Source organism: Borostomias antarcticus, assembly GCF_949987555.1.
Source record: "Borostomias antarcticus genome assembly, chromosome: 16".
Lineage (NCBI taxonomy): Eukaryota > Metazoa > Chordata > Actinopteri > Stomiiformes > Stomiidae > Borostomias > Borostomias antarcticus.
In genome coordinates, this window is record NC_140249.1 from 23,644,887 (window position 1) to 23,664,886 (window position 20,000).

At 47.8% G+C, this 20,000-nt stretch overlaps 2 protein-coding genes across 2 annotated transcripts in view; one reads left to right on the plus strand and one right to left on the minus strand.

The window, feature by feature from the left end:
- tmem117 (transmembrane protein 117) overlaps positions 1–20,000 on the minus strand; it is a gene marked incomplete at its 3' end in the record, with an annotated part of 39,549 nt that overhangs the window by 9,535 nt on the left and 10,014 nt on the right. Inside the window, exon 2 of the mRNA XM_084451415.1 lies at positions 9,562–9,694. Coding sequence (XP_084307541.1) covers positions 9,562–9,694 — 133 coding nt within the window. The remainder of the gene's footprint in view (positions 1–9,561; positions 9,695–20,000) is intronic.
- On the plus strand, positions 15,675–18,172 carry LOC311319432 (P2Y purinoceptor 1-like; the record flags this gene model as incomplete). Its single annotated transcript, XM_084450992.1, has 2 exons — positions 15,675–15,723; positions 17,166–18,172. The coding sequence occupies 2 exons, from the start codon at positions 15,675–15,677 to the stop codon at positions 18,170–18,172; spliced, it is 1,056 nt and encodes a 351-aa protein (XP_084307118.1).

Genomic DNA, 20,000 nt, shown 5'->3' on the forward strand with positions numbered 1-20,000 from the left:
GTGTGTTTAAATGTATGTGATCATGTTACTTTGTTTTATCTGCTGTTACTTGAAACCCATTTGTCGTCACTGTAAATGAGGGCAACCACAGTGTACTCTTGAGTATAAATAAAGGTGAATGAATGAATGAATGAATGAATGAATGAATGAATGAATGAATGAATGAGCTCAGAGAATGCAGATCTAGAAAATGGCACGTTTACCACACCGTTTTTAATTTTATTTCCATGTATCATGTAACCATCTGTAATATGCCCTCAGGTGTTGACATTACATGGAATATCCATTTTGGAAATGAAAACACGACCCAACGACCCTTTAAGCGCGGTAGATGATAATCCAATGTTATCCTGCTAAACAGCTTAGACAGGTTTAATAGGTATTCATCTTTCATTCATGCTAATTGCTCTTCCCTTTCCTCATTAACTCATAATACCCCAGAATAGAAACACAACAGACTAATGAAGGCAGTTCTGAACGCTCATCATCATCATCTACATATCAACAAGCGACGCCCAAATGCCATCTCTTTTCTTGGGCTCCGCTGGACCTGTCCTGTAGTCATGAAGACTGAGATACGCTCCGCCCGGCGGGGTTAAAGGTGTGTATAAATCATACGCCCTCAATGTGTCATTCATTAGGTTGGCTGTGACAGGCCTTCATTAGTGGAAACGTGAGGAGCCACTGTGACTTATCACCCCGCCTCGCCTCGCAAATAAAACCCCTTGATTAGAATGGGGATTTATATCTGCATTAAGTCAGTTATGCGCTCGCCCGATTGGCCGTGGGCTTGTTGCCAAGGAGATCCGGGCGGGAGTCATTTATATGTCGCGGAAATTCTAATCAATACTTTCTGGAAACGCTGTCTAACACGGCATGGGAGGCTTTAAATCTATCGGTTTCTCGTGTCTGAGGGAGTCCTTCACGCCTCCTCCTCGCCGGTGTCCAACCGGGACAACGTCACCGTAAGGAGTTTGGGGACGTTTCTCCCGGCGTGGACAGAGAGAGAGAGAGAGAGCTTTCTGACTTATTCATGCTCACTGAAAATGTAATGGCCTGCCTGGCGGAATGGCTGACCTAGTGGGAGGGGTCACGGTGAGGGGGAGGTGAGCAACGTAGCCGCTTGAATAATCAGCTCCAAAATGGCCGCCGTGGCTCGTACAGCGAACCAGTCGCAGCAATGCCAGTGGCGGACTTTATTACCAGAGCTTGTTCTCCAATGAGTCATCAAATACCGCAATCACTTATTTAGTGATGTCCAGGGCTGGTAATACCCTCTTCTGTAACACTTTACAATAAGGGTACATTAATAAGCATTAGTTAATGCATTATTAAGCATTAAGTAACAGTTAACTAATGTCTCTATTAACCATTTACTAATGTTATTCATGTTAACTAAGGTTAACTCACCTAACCCTAACCGTAACCTTAACTAAGGTATTCATTAACATTAGTAACCTAATCTAACCCTAAATAAGCATTAGTTAACAGTTAACTCATGTTTTTTGTGGCCCTTATTGTAAAGTGTGACCCCCCTCTTCTGCCTAAGGATCTCATTCAGTAATGATCTTATTCTCTTTGCCTCCGTCAACTCCCATGTTGACATGCGTGTCTTGGCCCCTCTCTGGATGGTCCATAACAACACGTTTACACAACACAATAATTACATTACATTACATTACATTACAGTCATTTAGCAGACGCTTTTATCCAAAGCCACTAACAATAATTGCATTTAACGTAGGAAGAGCCAATATACTACTACTTGCCAGACTCACAAGTGCATCTTCTCTCTAAAACAAGTGACTAAGAGCATAATCTAGTGCTGAAGGCAAAGTGCAAGGATAGCAATCTAAAGTACAGTGCAATACAATACAATACAATAAGTGCTTAGGAGGGAGGATTGTTGTAGTACTTCTTGAAGAGATGAGTTTTGAGCCTGCGGTGAAAGATGGGCAGCGACTCTGCTGTCCTGACGTCAGTGGGCAGCTCATTCCACCACTGCAGGCTAGCGCCAGAGTTTTAAACTGGACGTGAGCCGCTACAGGGAGCCAGTGTAGAGAACGGAGGAGGGAAGTTGTGTGGGAGAACTTGAGGTGGTTGAACAGAGAATCATAAACCAGTCCCGGTCGAGCCCTGGGGTCCTATCACCTGACCACGCCATCACCTGAACACGCCATCACCTGACCACGCCATCACCTGACCACGCCATCACCTGACCACACCATCACATGACCACGCCATCACCTGACCACGCCATCACATGACCACGCCATCACCTGACCACACCATCACCTGACCACGCCATCACATGACCACACCATCACCTGAGCACGCCATCACCTGACCACACCATCATCTGACCACACCATCACCTGACCACACCATCACCTGACCACGCCATCACATGACCACGCCATCACCTGACCACGCCATCACCTGACCACGCCATCACCTGACCACGCCATCACCTGACCACGCCATCACCTGACCACGCCATCATCTGACCACTCCATCACCTGACCACTCCATCACCTGACCACGCCCATCACCTGACCACGCCATCACCTGACCACGCCATCACCTGATCACCTGACCACGCCACTTAACATTTCCGTCTCTGTCCATTGCTCAACCAGGTATCGGCCAGAGTACTGGCTGCAGATTGGGTCCTTCAGTGCCTTATCACTCCACTTGTTCGTACACTGGCAGAGTGGGAGAGAATATCCACCAGGCATCTCCCTGGACGCCACAATATCTACCCCGTGTATCATTTTCCATTAAACTACAGCTGAATGACTGTAAGATTCCTGGTCCCAGTATCTTATAAATACACTTGGCCTTTTCAGTATCACAAGTGATAAAGCATGTACACACACACACACACACACACAATAATCAACTGTGATAAGCAGTTATAAAAACGATTGCCCGGTGAAATATTAGAATGTTCCAACTGCTGATTAAAAACGGTTTGTTGACGTCCCTCATGGAGGTTCTGCCCTGTGCAGTGTTTAGAAATGTCTGGACAAACTTTATCAATCATATTTTATGGACGATCTGCAGGAATTGGGAGTAAAGCTACACTGCCTGTAAATGTCTGATGCCTAACATAATGTCGAAGTAAGAACACACACACACACACACACACACACACACACCTCCCACCCACAGCAAACACTGACATTTACATTTGAGGCTTATTCATATTTTCAATTCCTGGTGGACCTCCACAGTTTTCAAGGTTGCTGTTTGCGTGTGTGTGTGTGCGTGTGTGTGTGTGTGTGTGAGTGTGTGCGTGAGTGCGTGTGTGTGTGAGTGTGTGCGTGCGCGGCTAACAGTTTCTGCTTCCTCTCTCTGCATGAGAATGACCTGCGCCAACCAAGTCTCCCTCCCCCTTTGGCCCCGCCCCCTGTAGCTCCCCCCCTCCCCCTGTAGCCCCGCCCCCTGTCCCAGATAACAGCAGGCGAAGGTCGAAGGTGAGCTGATGGTGATGCTGCAGTAGTGACAGAGCTGTCCGTGAGACTGGCGCAAACACACGGTCTCTCTTCCTTCGGTGCAAACACACGGTCTCTCTTCCTTCAGCACAAACACACGGTCTCTCTTCCTTCGGCTGCCGTTAGCTTTCCTACCGTAGCGCCGCTGCTAGTCGCTAGCTGAGAGTAGATTAGACAAGAGAACACGGTAGTGTGTTGTCTGTGCCTGAGAGAGAGAGAGAGAGAGAGAGAGAGAGAGATGAGAGAGAGCGAGAGATGAGAGAGAGAGAGATGAGAGAGATGAGAGAGAGAGAGAGAGAGAGAGGAGAGAGGAAAGATAGAGATACAGAGAATGAAAGAGAACAGAAACAGAGAGATGAGAGAGATGAGAGAGATGAGAGAGAGTGAGAGATGAGAGAGATGAAAGAGGGAGAGAGAGCGAGAGAGAGATGAGAGAGATGAGAGAGATGAGAGAGGGAGAGAGAGAGAGAGAGAGATGAGAGAGAGTGGAGAGAGTGGAGAGAGAGACATGAGACAGAGCGAGAGAGAGAGACGAGAGAGACAGATGAGAAAGAGAGATAGAGATAGAGAGAGAGTGAGAGAGAGAGAGAGAGAGAGAGGGAGAGAGAGAGAGAGAGAGAGAGAGAGAGAGAGTGAGAACACAACAGGGTTGTGGATGCGTTTCATTTATCACTGCCTGCAGGTCAAAGTGCACGGCGGCCCGGGTCAGAGGTCAGCTGTCTGGTCGTGGTTAGAATGGCTCCGCCGCTGGCGAACAGGAAGCCAGCGAACCCCGTCTCTCGCTGCGCTCAACGGGGGAACCTAAACACCACAACAGGCCTTTCATCCTGCTGGTTACACCCCTGCTGGTCTGTGGCCTCATCCCAGCTCACTGACAGACAGACGAGTGGACGGACAGACGGACGGACAGGGAGACAGACAGAGAGACAGACAGACAGACAGAGAGACAGACAGACAGACAGACAGACAGACAGACAGACAGACAGACAGACAGAGAGAAAGACAGACAGACAGACAGACAGACAGACAGACAGACAGACAGACAGACAGACAGACAGACAGACAGACAGGAAGAAGCAGCCATATAAATCCACAGACAGGAAGAAAGAGACAGACAAGAGACAGACAGACAGACAGACAGACAGACAGACAGACAGACAGACAGACAGACAGACAGACAAGAGACAGACAGACAGACAGAAAGACAGACAGACAGGAAGAAAAAGGTAGACAGACAGGAAGACAGGAAGAAGCAGCCATATAAATCCACAGACAGGAAGAAAGAGACAGACAAGAGACAGACAGACAGACAGACAGACAGACAAGAGACTTACAGACAGACAGACAGACAGACAAGAGACAGACAGACAGACAGACAGACAGACAGACAGACAAGAGACAGACCGACCGACAGACAGACAGACAGACAGACAGACAGACAGACAGACAGACAGACAGACAGACAAGAGACAGACCGACCGACCGACAGACAGACAGACAGACAGACAGACCGACCGACCGACCGACCGACCGACAGACAGACAGACAGACAGACAGACAGACAGACAGACAGGCAGACAGATAGACAGACAGACAGACAGACAGAGAGCCAGAATGCGACACAAACAAGAGATGATAGTAAACGGAGACAATGCTCCTACTGTATGGGCGTCATAATTCAGCTCGGGGGGGGGGGGGGGGGGGGGGGGGACTGCTACAGTCAACTACCTCTATCCTCATCCCTCCCTCTCTTCCTCCCTTCCTCCTCTAATCCTCCCCCCTAGAAGCAGAAGGTAAGGACGAAAGAAGCCTCCATTCACCGCCTTCCCCGTGTAGCTCTATCGCTCCGTCCCCCAAGAGCCCCCCTGTCCCACTCTCCCAGACCCCCCCCCCCCACCCTCGTTCTACCCCCTTCTCTGAATTAGGCATGATTAATGGGTGTGCCATGCATCGGGCCGTCTTAATTAAATAACACCGCCTAATTAGGGTCTGATTTCTGCCGGTAATGGCGCCGTACGACGTCAGTGTGGGATTGCGCGGCGTGACTGAGCGCTGCCGGTGAAGGCCGTCAAACTCCCTGGGCGGTCACACTCCCCTGGTTTCACACAAACAGCCCCCTAATCTGACAGTTACATTAAAATGCAAATGGCCCAGATGTGAGAGCCGGTAAGTGTGGATTGCCGAGCGCTGGAAGCCACGATGGAGCGTCTTTTCCTGGTGTTTCCATGGTCGAGGTACAGTGGACCACTGATAGCTGTTGACTTGAGGTCATCGGTTTAAATATCAGCTTATATGTCACGACCATGTTTGATTAATGTTCCTCTGTTTGGATAGCACTGCGTTTGGAGAGCTGACATACAATACAAGGCTGCTATTGGCTCATTCGTCCACTAATGTCGTGTGAGAAATGACACGTCACCTTTAGCGATGACCGTTTACACAGTTTTATGGCTGGATAATAAAAAGGTTCTGTCCTGTCATTCTTCGAGGATGTATGTCTGTCTTTAATTGAATTGAATTGAAGCTTAGTCATGGCGGTTTGAAAGGTCAAAGAAAATGAACGCATATCAATGAGCAGGAGGCAGGGAGAGCGTATGACAGCAGGTCATGGAGACCGACACACACACACACACACACACACACACACACACACACACACACACACACACCCAACCCCCCTATCAATGTATACACATGCACACACACACACCCAACCCCCCTATAAATGTATACACATGCATACACACACACACACACACACACACACACACTCAGAAACACACACACACTCAGGCACAGGCCCAGGCATAGAGCCGGACCTCTTCACGGGGGTGTGAGAGGAGAACAATGGGGTGTAGGTGGGGGTCTGGCGAGAAGAAGGACCCCTCCCTCAATGATGCCTGGAGGCTGAAGGACACGGGGCTCAGCCAGGGCATCATGGGGTGTTTACTCAAAGACACTATTATTCTGAGAGAAACCAACGCCAAAAGAAACCTTTGGAAAACAATTCCTCCAGTAGCTTCACTTTCGTGCGCAGATGAAATACCATTCGTTCGCACCAAGAGGGAGCGGGGGAGGTGCAGAAAAGGCTTGGTTGGACAAGGATCAAAAAGACTTAAGTTTCACTGAATCATCAGAGCTGGACCACGTCCATTCTCCATCTCTGCCCCCCCCCCACCCCCCCCCACCCTCCTTTCCACTGCAGCCCAGAGTCTCACTTCAGAGGAACGTCTTGGCAGAGTGTGAACACGGTTCTTACAGGTCTCTCAGACAAAGATGCAAATACTAATGGCCTTTGTCAGGGCCCAGGCCTTTCAGGGGGGGGGGGGGGGCACGTAGGGGTGGGGGACGGCCTTTCAGGGGGGGGGGCACGTAGGGGTGGGGGACAGGCAGCATAGGACAGTGTGGAGCGGAGTAGAGGGGTTTTCGAGGCAGCAAGAAGGTTGCAACTGCTTTTTGGCAGGTTTACTTCACTTGTTTTGCAACAGCGCCATCTATCGGTCCTGGGGGAGCATTACAATGAGCAGTGACGCTATTGGACCTCTCACATGGAAGGAAGCTGTGGAAAGGCTGTTATTATTTGTTATGTCTTCACTTCCTGGGGCCTCATTTATCATTGTGGATACACCCTTTTTCATTTACACTAGATTTTTGCACTTGCTTTTCTCCGCAAATAATGTGATGTATCATGACAACACTCAATGGTAAATATTGTGTATATATCTCACAATATTCCCCATTGAGTTTTGGCATGATACATCACATTATTTGCGGAGAAAAGCAAGTACAAAAATCAGGTGTAAATGAAAAAGGGTGTATCCACAATGATAAATGAGGCCCCAGGTTGAGATGGGACCATCATTTGTTGTGTCTGGATTATCTTTTGTTGCGTCTGGACAATTTGAGTGCTGTGTTCACACTGGGCGTGAATTTTTCCTGCGGCGCGGCGAGTTTACTGCGGCGCGGCGACATTCGCAAAAGTTCAATTTTTTGAACTTTCTACGGCGGATTCGCGCGGCGACCCATTGATCCCGCGGCGAGATTGGGCGAACTGGGCGGCGCAAATTTTCTCGCCGCGCCCGGTGTGAACACAGCATGTCTAAGTGTATTAGTTTTATGTGGACCGCGACAGAAGTTGATCAGATTCAGACCTGATTGAAAATCTGATTCACTGCTTGTGTGAGCGCTCTGCCCACATCTCTCACAGAGACAGGAACTATTCTTTCTCTCTCTCTCTGTAGTAGTGATGTCCCATACAACCAGGGATCCTGGGGGGGTCAGGGGGGACATGTCCCATACAACCAGGGACAGGGATCCTGGGGGGGTCAGGGGGGACATGTCCCATACAACCAGGGACAGGGATCCTGGGGGGGTCAGGGGGGACATGTCCCATACAACCAGGGTCAGGGATCCTGGGGGGGTCAGGGGGGGGGGGACATGTCCCATACAACCAGGGACAGGGATCCTGGGGGGGTCAGGGGGGACATGTCCCATACAACCAGGGACAGGGATCCTGGGGGGGTCAGGGGGGACATGTGCCCCCCAATATTTGAGATCATTAAAATTGTCCCTCCCAATATTTAGATTGAGGTAGGGGCATTCAAATGACCATACAGCCGCGTTGGAAGATGTCCCCCCCAAAAAAATACTCTTGCAGTTGGAAGATGTCCCCCCCAAAGTGCGATGTTTTTAGCCTCTCTTACTCTGAAAATGTAATTTAATGTAATTTATTGCTTTGTAAATGTTCTTAGCCGGTAGACAAACATATTTCAGGAGCTTGCTCGATGGCCTTGTTGAGAGGGGTCAGGGAAGAATTTTTACAGCTCACTTATCTGGCCCCCGGGTGATTACTGTTTTTTTGCTTCCCTCTGGAATATGTAGAGAGTGGGTCGTATGCCCACCTCCCTTGTTCTCTGTAAAGCGCATTGTGTTGCCTCTGGGTATGAAATGCGCTATACAAATAAAGCTTTGATTGATTGATTGAAGTTGGATACAGATCCCTGCCACTGCATACAGCCTGGATGGTGGAAACGTTCAGTATAATGGCGTTGGTGATCCAGCTCCTGCTGGCATGCCTGCCTAACACGTACAGTACGCTTTGTTCAGCCATGAAATAAAAGCCCCTCTCCTGACATTTGAAAGCCAGAAACGGGGGAGTGGTAAAAAGAAACGGCCCCTCTGACTGACACACACGAGAGGGACTGCGAAATGGAACTTTTTCCTGAGCGGGCAACATTTATCGTCTCGGCGGACTTGCCCCTCTGCTCGGCGATGCGTTTCTTGTACTCAGCCAACCAGAAAGAGCAGACATGATGGATCTCACTGTCACGGTTCTGGCCGGCGTGAGGGATGGCCTGATTATACAAGCACATCCCTCCCCCTGGATAAAACAACAACTTCCCGCTCGCTAACAGCCTTCGTGGTGGCGTCTGTAAACTGGAGGGAATATGCGAAGACAAATCCCATTATTGCCTAGTCTGCTTCCACTTGTGTTTGAACTGAGTCGTGACACTTTTTTGACGTTTGACAGCAAAAACAAACAAATAATCATCACAAGCACCTCTTGACCTCACAGCGGTCTGGGTACAAGGTCATGACCCCGCCGTCACCTCCCAGACAGACACATCCCTAACGCGTGAATGGATTCCTGTCACTGGATGGATGAGTGCGTCTGTCAGGTACAGTTCTGCAGCTGGTTGATCACAGGAAGGGTTAAACCAGAGGATTAGTCAAGGGACAAGCGGAGCCATTTTAGTTTCTGGTAGAGCTAAATGGGTTAGCTAGTCCAGGAAGTGAAGATGGCTGCCCTACACAGCATGGGAGAGTTATGGCGTTGTTGAAGGTGATCTCTCCCCCTCGTCCCCACAGCCTTAACCCTGACTTTAAGTCTTAAGTTTTGATTGATCGAGGTAAGATTGAACGGTCGGCCAGGCGAGACGCTTGGATCAATCTCTCGGTCAACCTGGGAGGAGAGAGAGGGAGAGAGCGAGGGGGGGGGGGTGAGGGGGCTCTATTAGAGGAGAGGTGGAATGAGAAAGGATGGGCCGTCTAGGGGCCATCTTACCCCATGCTCCCCGCAATCAGCAGCACCAGGTTGTAGATGTGTGAGAAGATGAAGAGGAAGAGGATGGTGCTGAAGAACATGGTCATCCAGGAGCCATGATCCTCCCTGAACATTTTCAGACGCAGGTATCGACCTGCAGGGGGCGACGGAGGAGACACCTGTTCAGTGACGCTGCTGTTTAAAGACGCACAGAAATTAAAAAAGCATTCTGTCCCATTTTGGTTCACATAATTGGTCATAGTGTTCACATATTCAACGATGTATGGCAAAAAAAAAATCAAAATTCTACTTTTGTTGTAATCTTATATCAAAGTATATAATTTCTTACTTCCTGGAAAACGGTAGGTCACGTGCAATGACGACAACAGGTACCTTAGATTTTAGGCCAATAATCTCATGACATCCACCCGTCAATCAACGCTATCCTTCTATCGAATCTGTCTAAAGTTCTTAAAACCCGTCCACTTGTCAATGTTCCAATCAAATTCCTCTAAACGCATGTCCCACCCTCATAGCTTGTTTGCGTCGGAAATACGTCAAACTACGGAAGTTAGATGATCTCAAACGTCCGTTTCAGTGCGACTTTAAAGGCCATCCCGTTGGTCAGTCTGATCAAATCAAATCAAATCAAACTTTATTTGTATAGCGCATTTCATACACAGAGGCAACACAATGCGCTTAAAGGACAATGCTCGTTTTTGACAACCTGGACCTTATTTACGACATATTATAAGACGTTTGACTCACCGAGATCACTTTGGTGTAGTTCGGAGGCCTGTAGAAGAAATGTAAAATCCAGCGCGAGCCAGTATATCCATGTAATGGCGGTGATCGGGGCAACGAGAATGCAGCTTCTAAAAATCTATTTTCTGCCGCGAAACGGTTGTTTTCATCAATCTGTCTGGATGAATCGCTAGTTGTGCTTACATAGAGAGCATAGGCCTGTTGTGGTATTTCCCATGCCTCTGTAATATGATCTTTAGAAACGTCGTTAGACACGAAATAGCTTCCTCGCTTGCTCCAGCACGCATGCGCACAGCGTGCTGGAGCAACGATTGCGAGCTGTGCGCATTAGTGCTGGAGAAAGTGAGGAAGCTATTTCGTTTCGAAAGACGTTTCTAAAGATCATGGCATGTGAAAACCACAACAGTTATGCTCTATGTAAGAACAACTAGCGATTCATCCAGACAGATTGATGAAAACAACCGTTTCGCGGCAGAAAATAGATTTTTAGAAGCTGCATTCCCGTTGCCCCGATCACCGCCATTACATGGATATACTGGCTCGCGCTGGATTTTAAATTTCTTCTACAGGCCTCCGAATTACACCAAAGTGATCTCGGTGAGTCAAACGTCTTATAATATGTCGTAAATAAGGTCCAGGTTGTCAAAAACGAGCATTGTCCTTTAAGGGCGGATTCATAGTCGACGTAAACTACATAAGCGCAAGCAACGCAAGCTTCGCAAGGCCATGCAAGATCTTGTTGCGTCCTTGCGTGTGTCATGCCGAAATTTGTCACTTAGTGCAATAGTGCAATTCCTTGTGTTTCTACAAAACAAAACACAGAACACAAGCTCTCGAGTCATGTTGGAGTTTGCGTTCACAACGTAGCTTGCATTGTTTACGTCAACTATGAATGAGGCCTTACAGAGAACAGGGCAGGTGGGCATAGTTCCCACCCCTACATATTCCAGAGGGAAGCAAAAAAACAGTTTCACCCAGGGGCCAGAAAAATGAGGTGTATAAATTCTTCCCTGACCTCTCTCAACGAGACGATCGAGCAAGCTCCTGATGCTCTATAAATCACTAATGGGCACAAATGAAGATGAACAGTTTGAAAGATATATTATGCTCACACACATCAATAATATCCCCACCATCAGACATTTGCCCTTTGGAGAGCGAAACGATGATTAAAGACAATTTAGAGGCAAATCTTCTCTAACCTGAAGTGGCCTAATTTTCTTTCGAAGGTGAACTGACCAACTGTATAGCACTGGTTGTGTCAAAGGGCCTTTGTTTGGTGTGTTAGGTCATTATACACCCCTATTCTCATTGGTCCGAAGCTGTACACAACACATTATTTCATGCAGACATTCTTGTCAGTGATCCTTCAGGGATCCAGTGCCAGACATTGCTATTTCCATGTGTTTTGATGAGTTAGGGTTTGGCATGATTAGGCAGATTATTCAAACATTTGTGACCTGTGGTATTTTTTTCAGTCTCTCGGCTGAAAATCAAATTACTTGGAAATATCTCTCTGGTAGAGCATGAGATTGATTCCGATACTCAGCCTTCTGCTTGGAATGCATAATCACATTCACTACCGTTCCTCGGTGGCACAGTTCTGCGCTGTTTATGAAGACATTGAGCTCTATTACATCATAAACTCCGCCCCAGCGACAGGGCCGCGTGCCGCGTGGGCGTACGTACGTTCATTGCCGCCATTTTTTGGGGGGGACCAGGATTACGGAAAAACTTCCAGACTGATTTTCGTGAAACTCGGTGGGAGGGGTGAAGCCCGGGCCAGTTTAGAACTAGGGCTGGGTATCGAGTCGAATTTCAAGAATCGTTTCCGATTCACAAGGTTCAGAATCGATTATCACGATTCAATTCGATTCAAATCAATTCGATTCAAGTTTTTTTTAGCTGTAACCTTAAATACATGACTGCCAAGTTATGTAACACATCAATATTAGGGCTGGGTATCGATACTGATTTCCAAAAATGAATGAATGAATGAATTATTTACATCCTCCCCCTAGCTTCCCTCCCCGTGGTGACCCCCCTCCCCCCCTCCATCCCATCTGATCTCATACTAAATGTTACAAACATATTGCATTGTTCCACTGACTCTACAATATACACCCCTACATACATACATGTAGCCTGCATTCATACATGAAGCGTGTATACGCCCACATAAATATACATACATACCTATCAGAGCTTATATACCCATACATCACACACAGATACAGACCTATGCACATACCTATACAACCATCCATCCATAGAATATCCAAACCAACCGCATAAACATGCATAGATACACTTGCTGCTTCTTTCCTAAACGAAAAATACACAATGGGAGCTACAGACACACAGATAAGGCTCTTTAATGTATTACCACGTTGACACTGATCTATCAGATACACTTCTGTATATCTGTGATAACAAGAACATGCATTCAAGACAGGTTTACAATAATCTACAGCCAGGGGAGCGCATGACCACAGGATAACAGCACACGCAACTGACTCCTCTCTCAAGTCCATTTTGCAACCCAGGGGCCACTTGCTACTTCTACATGATACTGCTGCTCACCCTGCCTGCAGAAAGACTATTCCCCCCCCCCTTTAAAAGCCTGGGCTGGTACAAGCAGCAGCACCTCGCTCAATGCAATTCAATTCAATCGAAAACCTTTATTTTGACTCGTAAAAGCACTGAGGTTTCTCTCATTTTCAGGGTTTTGCTCTCCAGACACAATTATTTGTTTTTGGTCTGTTCCAGTCTAGTCAGCCTGGCCTCATTTTGAGTTAGTGCCCCTGGGAGAGAGGTGTGCTCCCGCATCCAGCCAGAGAGACAGGAACCACAACGCTCCATTTATTCTCCCATTACCGTGAGACGGACTGCTCGCCGATAGGTTCACGCGCTGGTCAGTTCCAGCGCCCTCATCTCGTTCTCTCGGTACAGAAAACTAAAGCTGCCTTCAGATTCCAGAGTTAGAGTCAACGGTTTTATGAGCGTAGAAAACATGGCCGTCTCCCCTGAGCGTGGAACCTGGTGACTTCACACAGCTGCAGGTATTCACTGAACTGTACACACTCGCAGAGAGAAACCGCAGTTCCGCTGGACATAAGGCACCTTGTTTATTATTATTAGGGCCCGAGCACTGGTGGTGCGGTGCAAGGCCCTATTGAAATTGTAAGGATTATTATTATTATTATTATTCTCCTACCTTCTTCTTCTTCTTCTTCTTCTCCCCAAACAAATGCCTTTTTGGCGGCCTAAACATCGATGAAAACACATGAAACTTTGCAGATACTGTACGTCAGTCCCGGTGAAAAACTTTCATGGGTGACGCAAATGGGCGTGGCAAAACGGCTCAAGAGCGCCCCCTGGAATCTTTTTAAATGGCGAGCCCCACCTTTCAGTTTGATGTAGGCGAACGAAATTTGGTGGGCATATGTAGTTCATCGAGACACACTAAAATGTCTCTTGGAGCTATACTCAACATCCAACAGGAAGTCAGCGATTTTGCTCTTAATGTGCCTTTTTTTCCTTGTTTTTACCATTTCCATGCCTCGTACTTTAACAAACAACTCCTACAGATTTCATCCGATCAACTTCATATTCGGTCAGCTTCATCTTAAGACCTTTGTGATCAAAAGTTATCAAAAAATTGAGTTTTCACCAAACACCCTTGCCGTGGTGCCCCGCCAAATTTTGACATTTTGCCATAAAACAGGAAGTCCTCATAACTCCTACATACGTTATCCGATTAACACCAAATTGCTCATGCTTGATGAAGTTCGCGTCCTGAACACATCTGTAGGTCAGTATTGAGTCATACTTATAGCGCCGCCTACAGGTCAAGCAGGAAGTCATCATAACTCCTACATACATTATTCAATTTAAACAACATTTCTCACGCTTCATCAAGGTACCGTCCTGAACACATCTATGCGTCGGTATTGAGTCACGCTTAGAGCGCCACCTACTGGTGACAGGAAGTTTCTCTCAGTACTGGACACCGAAATAGCACACCCTTTAACGGCGCCCTTTAACGGGTGCGAGGGCCCGCTCACTGCTGCTCGCAGCCCTAGTTATTATTATTATTATTTATTATTATTATTATGAATAATAATAATAATAATAATAAATGTGGATCTTGAGACGTGTTGGCATATCTTGTAAAGACACGCCTAGCAAATACATGGTAATTCAACACTCCTGCGTCTCGAGTGTTCTGAAGCTATCTCAAACGCTTCTGAAGTCGTGAATCCATCTGAGTGTCGACGCCTAGAGGGGTACAGCGTGTCTCGCTCCGTCTGTGGTATTCCGGGGTCCGACTCTGTTGCATAATTGAATGGGTTTGCATGGGTGAACTTAATTGCCTTCAGTGCCAATGAGCCCCACCTCTGTTGTAGGTGCAGAGTGTGTGTCGGCATATCTTATTCAGGCCGGCAGGCGAGCAGCCCTCTCACCGCGATGTGAAAGATTTAACTAGAGGGTGATTCAAGATTATTCAGGCATATGTTTTGAGTCACCACCTCCCCTCCATAGAGGATCCTGATAAGGAATGATTCACAAGCATCTTGAACTGTAGGCTACATGACTCGCAGGACACACACACACACACACACACACACGTACAAGCACACGCACTGCAGAACTTACATAAGTATGCATTCACTCAAATACACACACGTGCACACACACATATGCATGCATGCATTCATGCACTCACTATTTTCAAGTCAGTGTGCGAAGAGGCAAGGGTGCAAAATATTTTTGGTAGCCTAAGTAATCAGAACATTATTGTTGCGCTTGCATATAACCAACAGATAATAATCTTTAATTTTGCCCGATGTCTTCCATTTCATTTCGGGATGAAGCTGGGATCTAACCTCAATATGTGACGCTGTCTCCATCTAGTGGTGGCAAGGGTGCTCTGCACCACAGAAGTGAAGGTATCTGTATACAGTCAATAACGTACTACCACAATACTGTACAATATAATGTGAATCGCACCATCATCACCAAATGTGTGGTAAAAGAGGGTCTCCTCTGTTTTGGTTGTTGTGAGGCTACAACCTAAAGGAAATATGTGTGGTCGGCAAAACAAAGCGACAGCCGAATCCTTCTCACAGACGCGGTAGACATGGCGCCACACAGCAATACAAACACACACCTTGACAAGCTGGAGCAGGCGACAGATCAAAGATCAAACACAGCCACTCACTCACACACCCACACACGCACACACACACACACACGCGCGCATGGCAGGACGGACGTCATAGCACACAGGCAGACGGGTCCAGACTGATGTGATGCACACAGCTGGTGGAGGTGGATTAGGGGAGACGTGAGCGATATCTGTCATCATGATACCACATCACCACATGAACAAGACCTCTCTGTTCTACCAACCGGGTAAGGGCTGCCCGGAATATTCCGCATGGGATACAGAAACAGCCTTTCAATTATTCAGCAGCATTTCATACTTTGTTTAAATGTAAACATTTAGATGATAAAATGTATGGTCAGTATGGATACAAATGCATATGTTTGAGGTCAATACAATTAGCAGTTATTGCATATGGAATGGAATATGGTTTTTATTTTGGGGAAAAAGAGGCACATTTCTAAAGCCCATTGTAAGTTGATTACACTACTTTGGATCTGTTGTCTGTTTAGAACAACACATTGTAAATTCAAATGCAATGGACGTCAACTATGGTGAAATAGATGAATATATGTCTCTATACACCACAAAAAAAGGGGCAATCCTCTGTCAATTAGACGGTAGATTTTTGTATTTTGAAATGTAATCATCATAAATTGTACTTTCCGCTTGCATGGGTAGCTTCAATAGTCTGTCTGTGTCGGAAAGTAGACACTCCATCTTGATGAACAATCATCTCATTTAAAATCTTAATTTATACTCGTTAAGCACTGAGGTTTCCCTCATTTACAGTGTTGACGAGTTCACACAAATACATAAATAACAACAACAATGGAATCTGTGTTTCATTATTCTGGGCACAAAGTCAAGCCATCACATCCTGGTGACACTGGCGATGACACCTCGAGACCAGGGGCCACTAGCAGCACAGTCCTGAAAGGTTTTAGATACAGAAAGTCTCCTTTCAAATAATTATCCATCTACAATACATCCATTCAAGAGAATCTTCAATAGAAAGATTCTCTATGTGAATCTGTTCAAGAAAATGTTCTCATACAAAGATTCTCTAAAGAAATCATCATAATAATGCCTTTAATCTGGACAGGATTCACATTCAGGGGAACGCATTCGGTAAATTAATTGCAGGCTACTGCATATGGTGAGAAAGACCTTGGGCGCATAATCCCTACCGTCATGTGATCTTGTGAAAATGCCACATCTTAAAACAACAAAAGGTAGTGTAGTAGTCTCGCCAGCCAGACGAGTCGACCTCCGGCCCTGACTGTCGACTACGTCTGGTATTCAGACGCAGACATTTTGATGAAGGAAGTTGGTGAAAAAACGGGCGGATATCCCGTCAAAACTCCGTAGAGAGTAGTAGACAGTCCGGACAGGAAGTGATGAGTTTTTTTAAGAACTTCCTTTTACAAATTCTAAGCGGCTGAAGTCCAGACTCTCTCCTCCGTAGAGAGTCTGGCTCCGAGACTAGTAGTGTGGTGGTAAAACTCCCTTCCTACCAGGCACCCATGCCTTCTCACCTCACCCTCTGCTGTTCTCTCTCCTCAATCTCCCTCTCAAAGTGTTACCCTGTCCCAATAATGACAAAACACGAAGAAAAAAATCAACATACTAAAACAAAACTGTATTATTCCTAACTGAGTTGTCTGTTCCATCTTCTCACCACCCCTAGTGTCGTTCCTGGAGTACCTCAACCAGACCACGCTGTTCTGCAGTCGGCATGAGGACGGCAGTTGGTACTGCTACATCCTCCTGGTCGTCTTCACCGTCGCCCTCCCCATGGGGATTCTGGGTAACGTGGTGGCCCTAGTCTATTACACCTGCTTCAGGAGGACCAGCACCACCAGTAACATCTTCCTGCTCAACCTGACGCTGTGCGATTCGGCGTGGATCTTCACCCTACCCTTCACCCTGTACTTCAGCCTCCAGAGGCCCTATCTGAAAGATCTCCACACCTACTGCCAGCTCAAAAAGATCTTCTTCAACATCAACATCTACGGGAGCATCCTCTTCATCACGCTCATCAGCTTCGACCGCTACGCCGGCACCGTACACCCCATTGGCTCCCTCAAGTGGTGGGGCGTGGGCAAGGCCAAGGCCTGCTCCGCCTGCACCTGGGCGCTCCTCGTCCTAAACTCCATCCCCGACCTTTTCGTGACATTTGCCGTCCCGCGCCCGGGGAACGTGACCGTGTGTATGGACCAAATCCGGGGCCCCTTCGTCTACGTCAAGACCATCACCATCATCAGGACCTTGGTGGGCTTCGCCCTGCCGTTCTGCCTCATGCTGGTCTGCTACGTGATGACGGTGCGGGTGCTACGGGGTCTCCCCTGGGGGAAGGGCAGGGGCAGGGGCGGGGGTGGGCAGAGGTCGGGGAAGCCCATGCTGCTCATCACCGCCGCCCTGCTGGTGTTCATAGTGTCCTTCGTGCCCTACCATGTCATGATCATGACCCTGGTGTTCATGAGGACGCAGAAGCAGTTCCCGCCAGCTAACGTCAGTGTGCTCTACGCTTCCTACGCGTTCTTCGAGTCGCTGTGCAGCGTGAGCAGCTGCCTGGACCCCGTGCTCTACATCCTGGCCAGTGAGAGCTTCCACAAGAGGCTGCTAGCCTTCAGAAAAGGCCCACATTGGAGGCTGTGCTGCAGGGCTAGTAGAAGGATAGAGGTGGAGGGATGATGGTGGAAGGATAGAGGTGGAGGGATGATGGTGGAAGGATAGAGGTGGAGGGATGATGGTGGAAGGATAGAGGTGGAGGGATGATGGTGGAAGGATAGAGGTGGAGGGATGATGGTGGAAGGATAGAGGTGGAGGGATGATGGTGGAAGGATAGAGGTGGAGGGATGATGGTGGAAGGATAGAGGAGGGATGATGGTGGAAGGATAGAGGAGGGATGATGGTGGAAGGATAGAGGTGGAGGGATGATGGTGGAAGGATAGAGGTGGAGGGATGATGGTGGAAGGATAGAGGTGGAGGGATGATGGTGGAAGGATAGAGGTGGAGGGATGATGGTGGAGGGATGATGGTGGAAGGATGATGGTGGAGGGATGATGGTGGAAGGATGATGGTGGAGGGATGATGGTGGAAGGATAGAGGTGGAGGGATGATGGTGGAAGGATGATGTGGAGGGATGATGGTGGAGGGATGATGGTGGAGGGATGATGGTAGAAGGATGATGGTGGAGGGATGATGGTAGAAGGATAGAGGTGGAGGGATGATGGTAGAAGGATAGAGGTGGAGGGATGATGGTGGAAGGATAGAGGTGGAGGGATGATGGTGGAAGGATAGAGGTGGAGGGATGATGGTGGGAGGATAGAGGTGGAGGGATGATGGTGGAGGGATAGAGGTGGAGGGATGATGGTAGAAGGATAGAGGTGGAGGGATGATGGTAGAAGGATAGAGGTGGAGGGATGATGGTGGAAGGATAGAGGTGGAGGGATGATGGTGGGAGGATAGAGGTGGAGGGATGATGGTGGAAGGATGATGTGGAGGGATGATGGTGGAGGGATGATGGTGGAGGGATGATGGTGGAAGGATGATGGTGGAAGGATAGAGGTGGAGGGATGATGGTGGAGGGATGATGGTGGAGGGATGATGGTGGAGGGATAGAGGTGGAGGGATGATGGTGGAAGGATGATGTGGAGGGATGATGGTGGAAGGATAGAGGTGGAGGGATGATGGTGGAGGGATGATGGTGGAGGGATGATGGTGGAAGGATAGAGGTGGAGGGATGATGGTGGAAGGATAGAGGTGGAGGGATGATGGTGGAAGGATAGAGGTGGAGGGATGATGGTGGAAGGATAGAGGAGGGATGATGGTAGAAGGATAGAGGTGGAGGGATGATGGTGGAAGGATAGAGGAGGGATGATGGTGGAAGGATAGAGGAGGAGGGATGATGGTGGAAGGATAGAGGTGGAGGGATGATGGTGGAAGGATAGAGGTGGAGGGATGATGGCGGAAGGATAGAGATGGAGGGATGATGGTGGAAGGATAGAGGTGGAGGGATGATGGTGGAAGGATAGAGGTGGAGGGATGATGGTGGAAGGATAGAGGTGGAGGGATGATGGCGGAAGGATAGAGATGGAGGGATGATGGTGGAAGGATAGAGGTGGAGGGATGATGGTGGAAGGATGATGGTGGAAGGGCTTCCTGGTTATAGCTAGTTAGGTAGTTATATTTGATAAGTTAAAATGAGCATGGCTACAATAAGTACTATTTGTACTACAGTCAAAACAGTGGCTTGGTAATGCTATATAGTTTTCCTAGCTATTAAGGACACGTTAGTCTTAGTTAGGGTTTGGTTTGCACTTTTGTTCTAAATCCCAAAATCCTGGCACCTAACATCTCTGTGTTTCAACACCAATCTCTTCCCTAACACACAAATAGCAATCGAGATGTGTAATAACAGTCCGTTCTATGCCCTTGTGTGGATGGGGGAATGAGACGCTATTGTAAAGTGCTTTAGATAGAATCGGTATATAAGTGCAGTCCATTTACCATTGTGAAT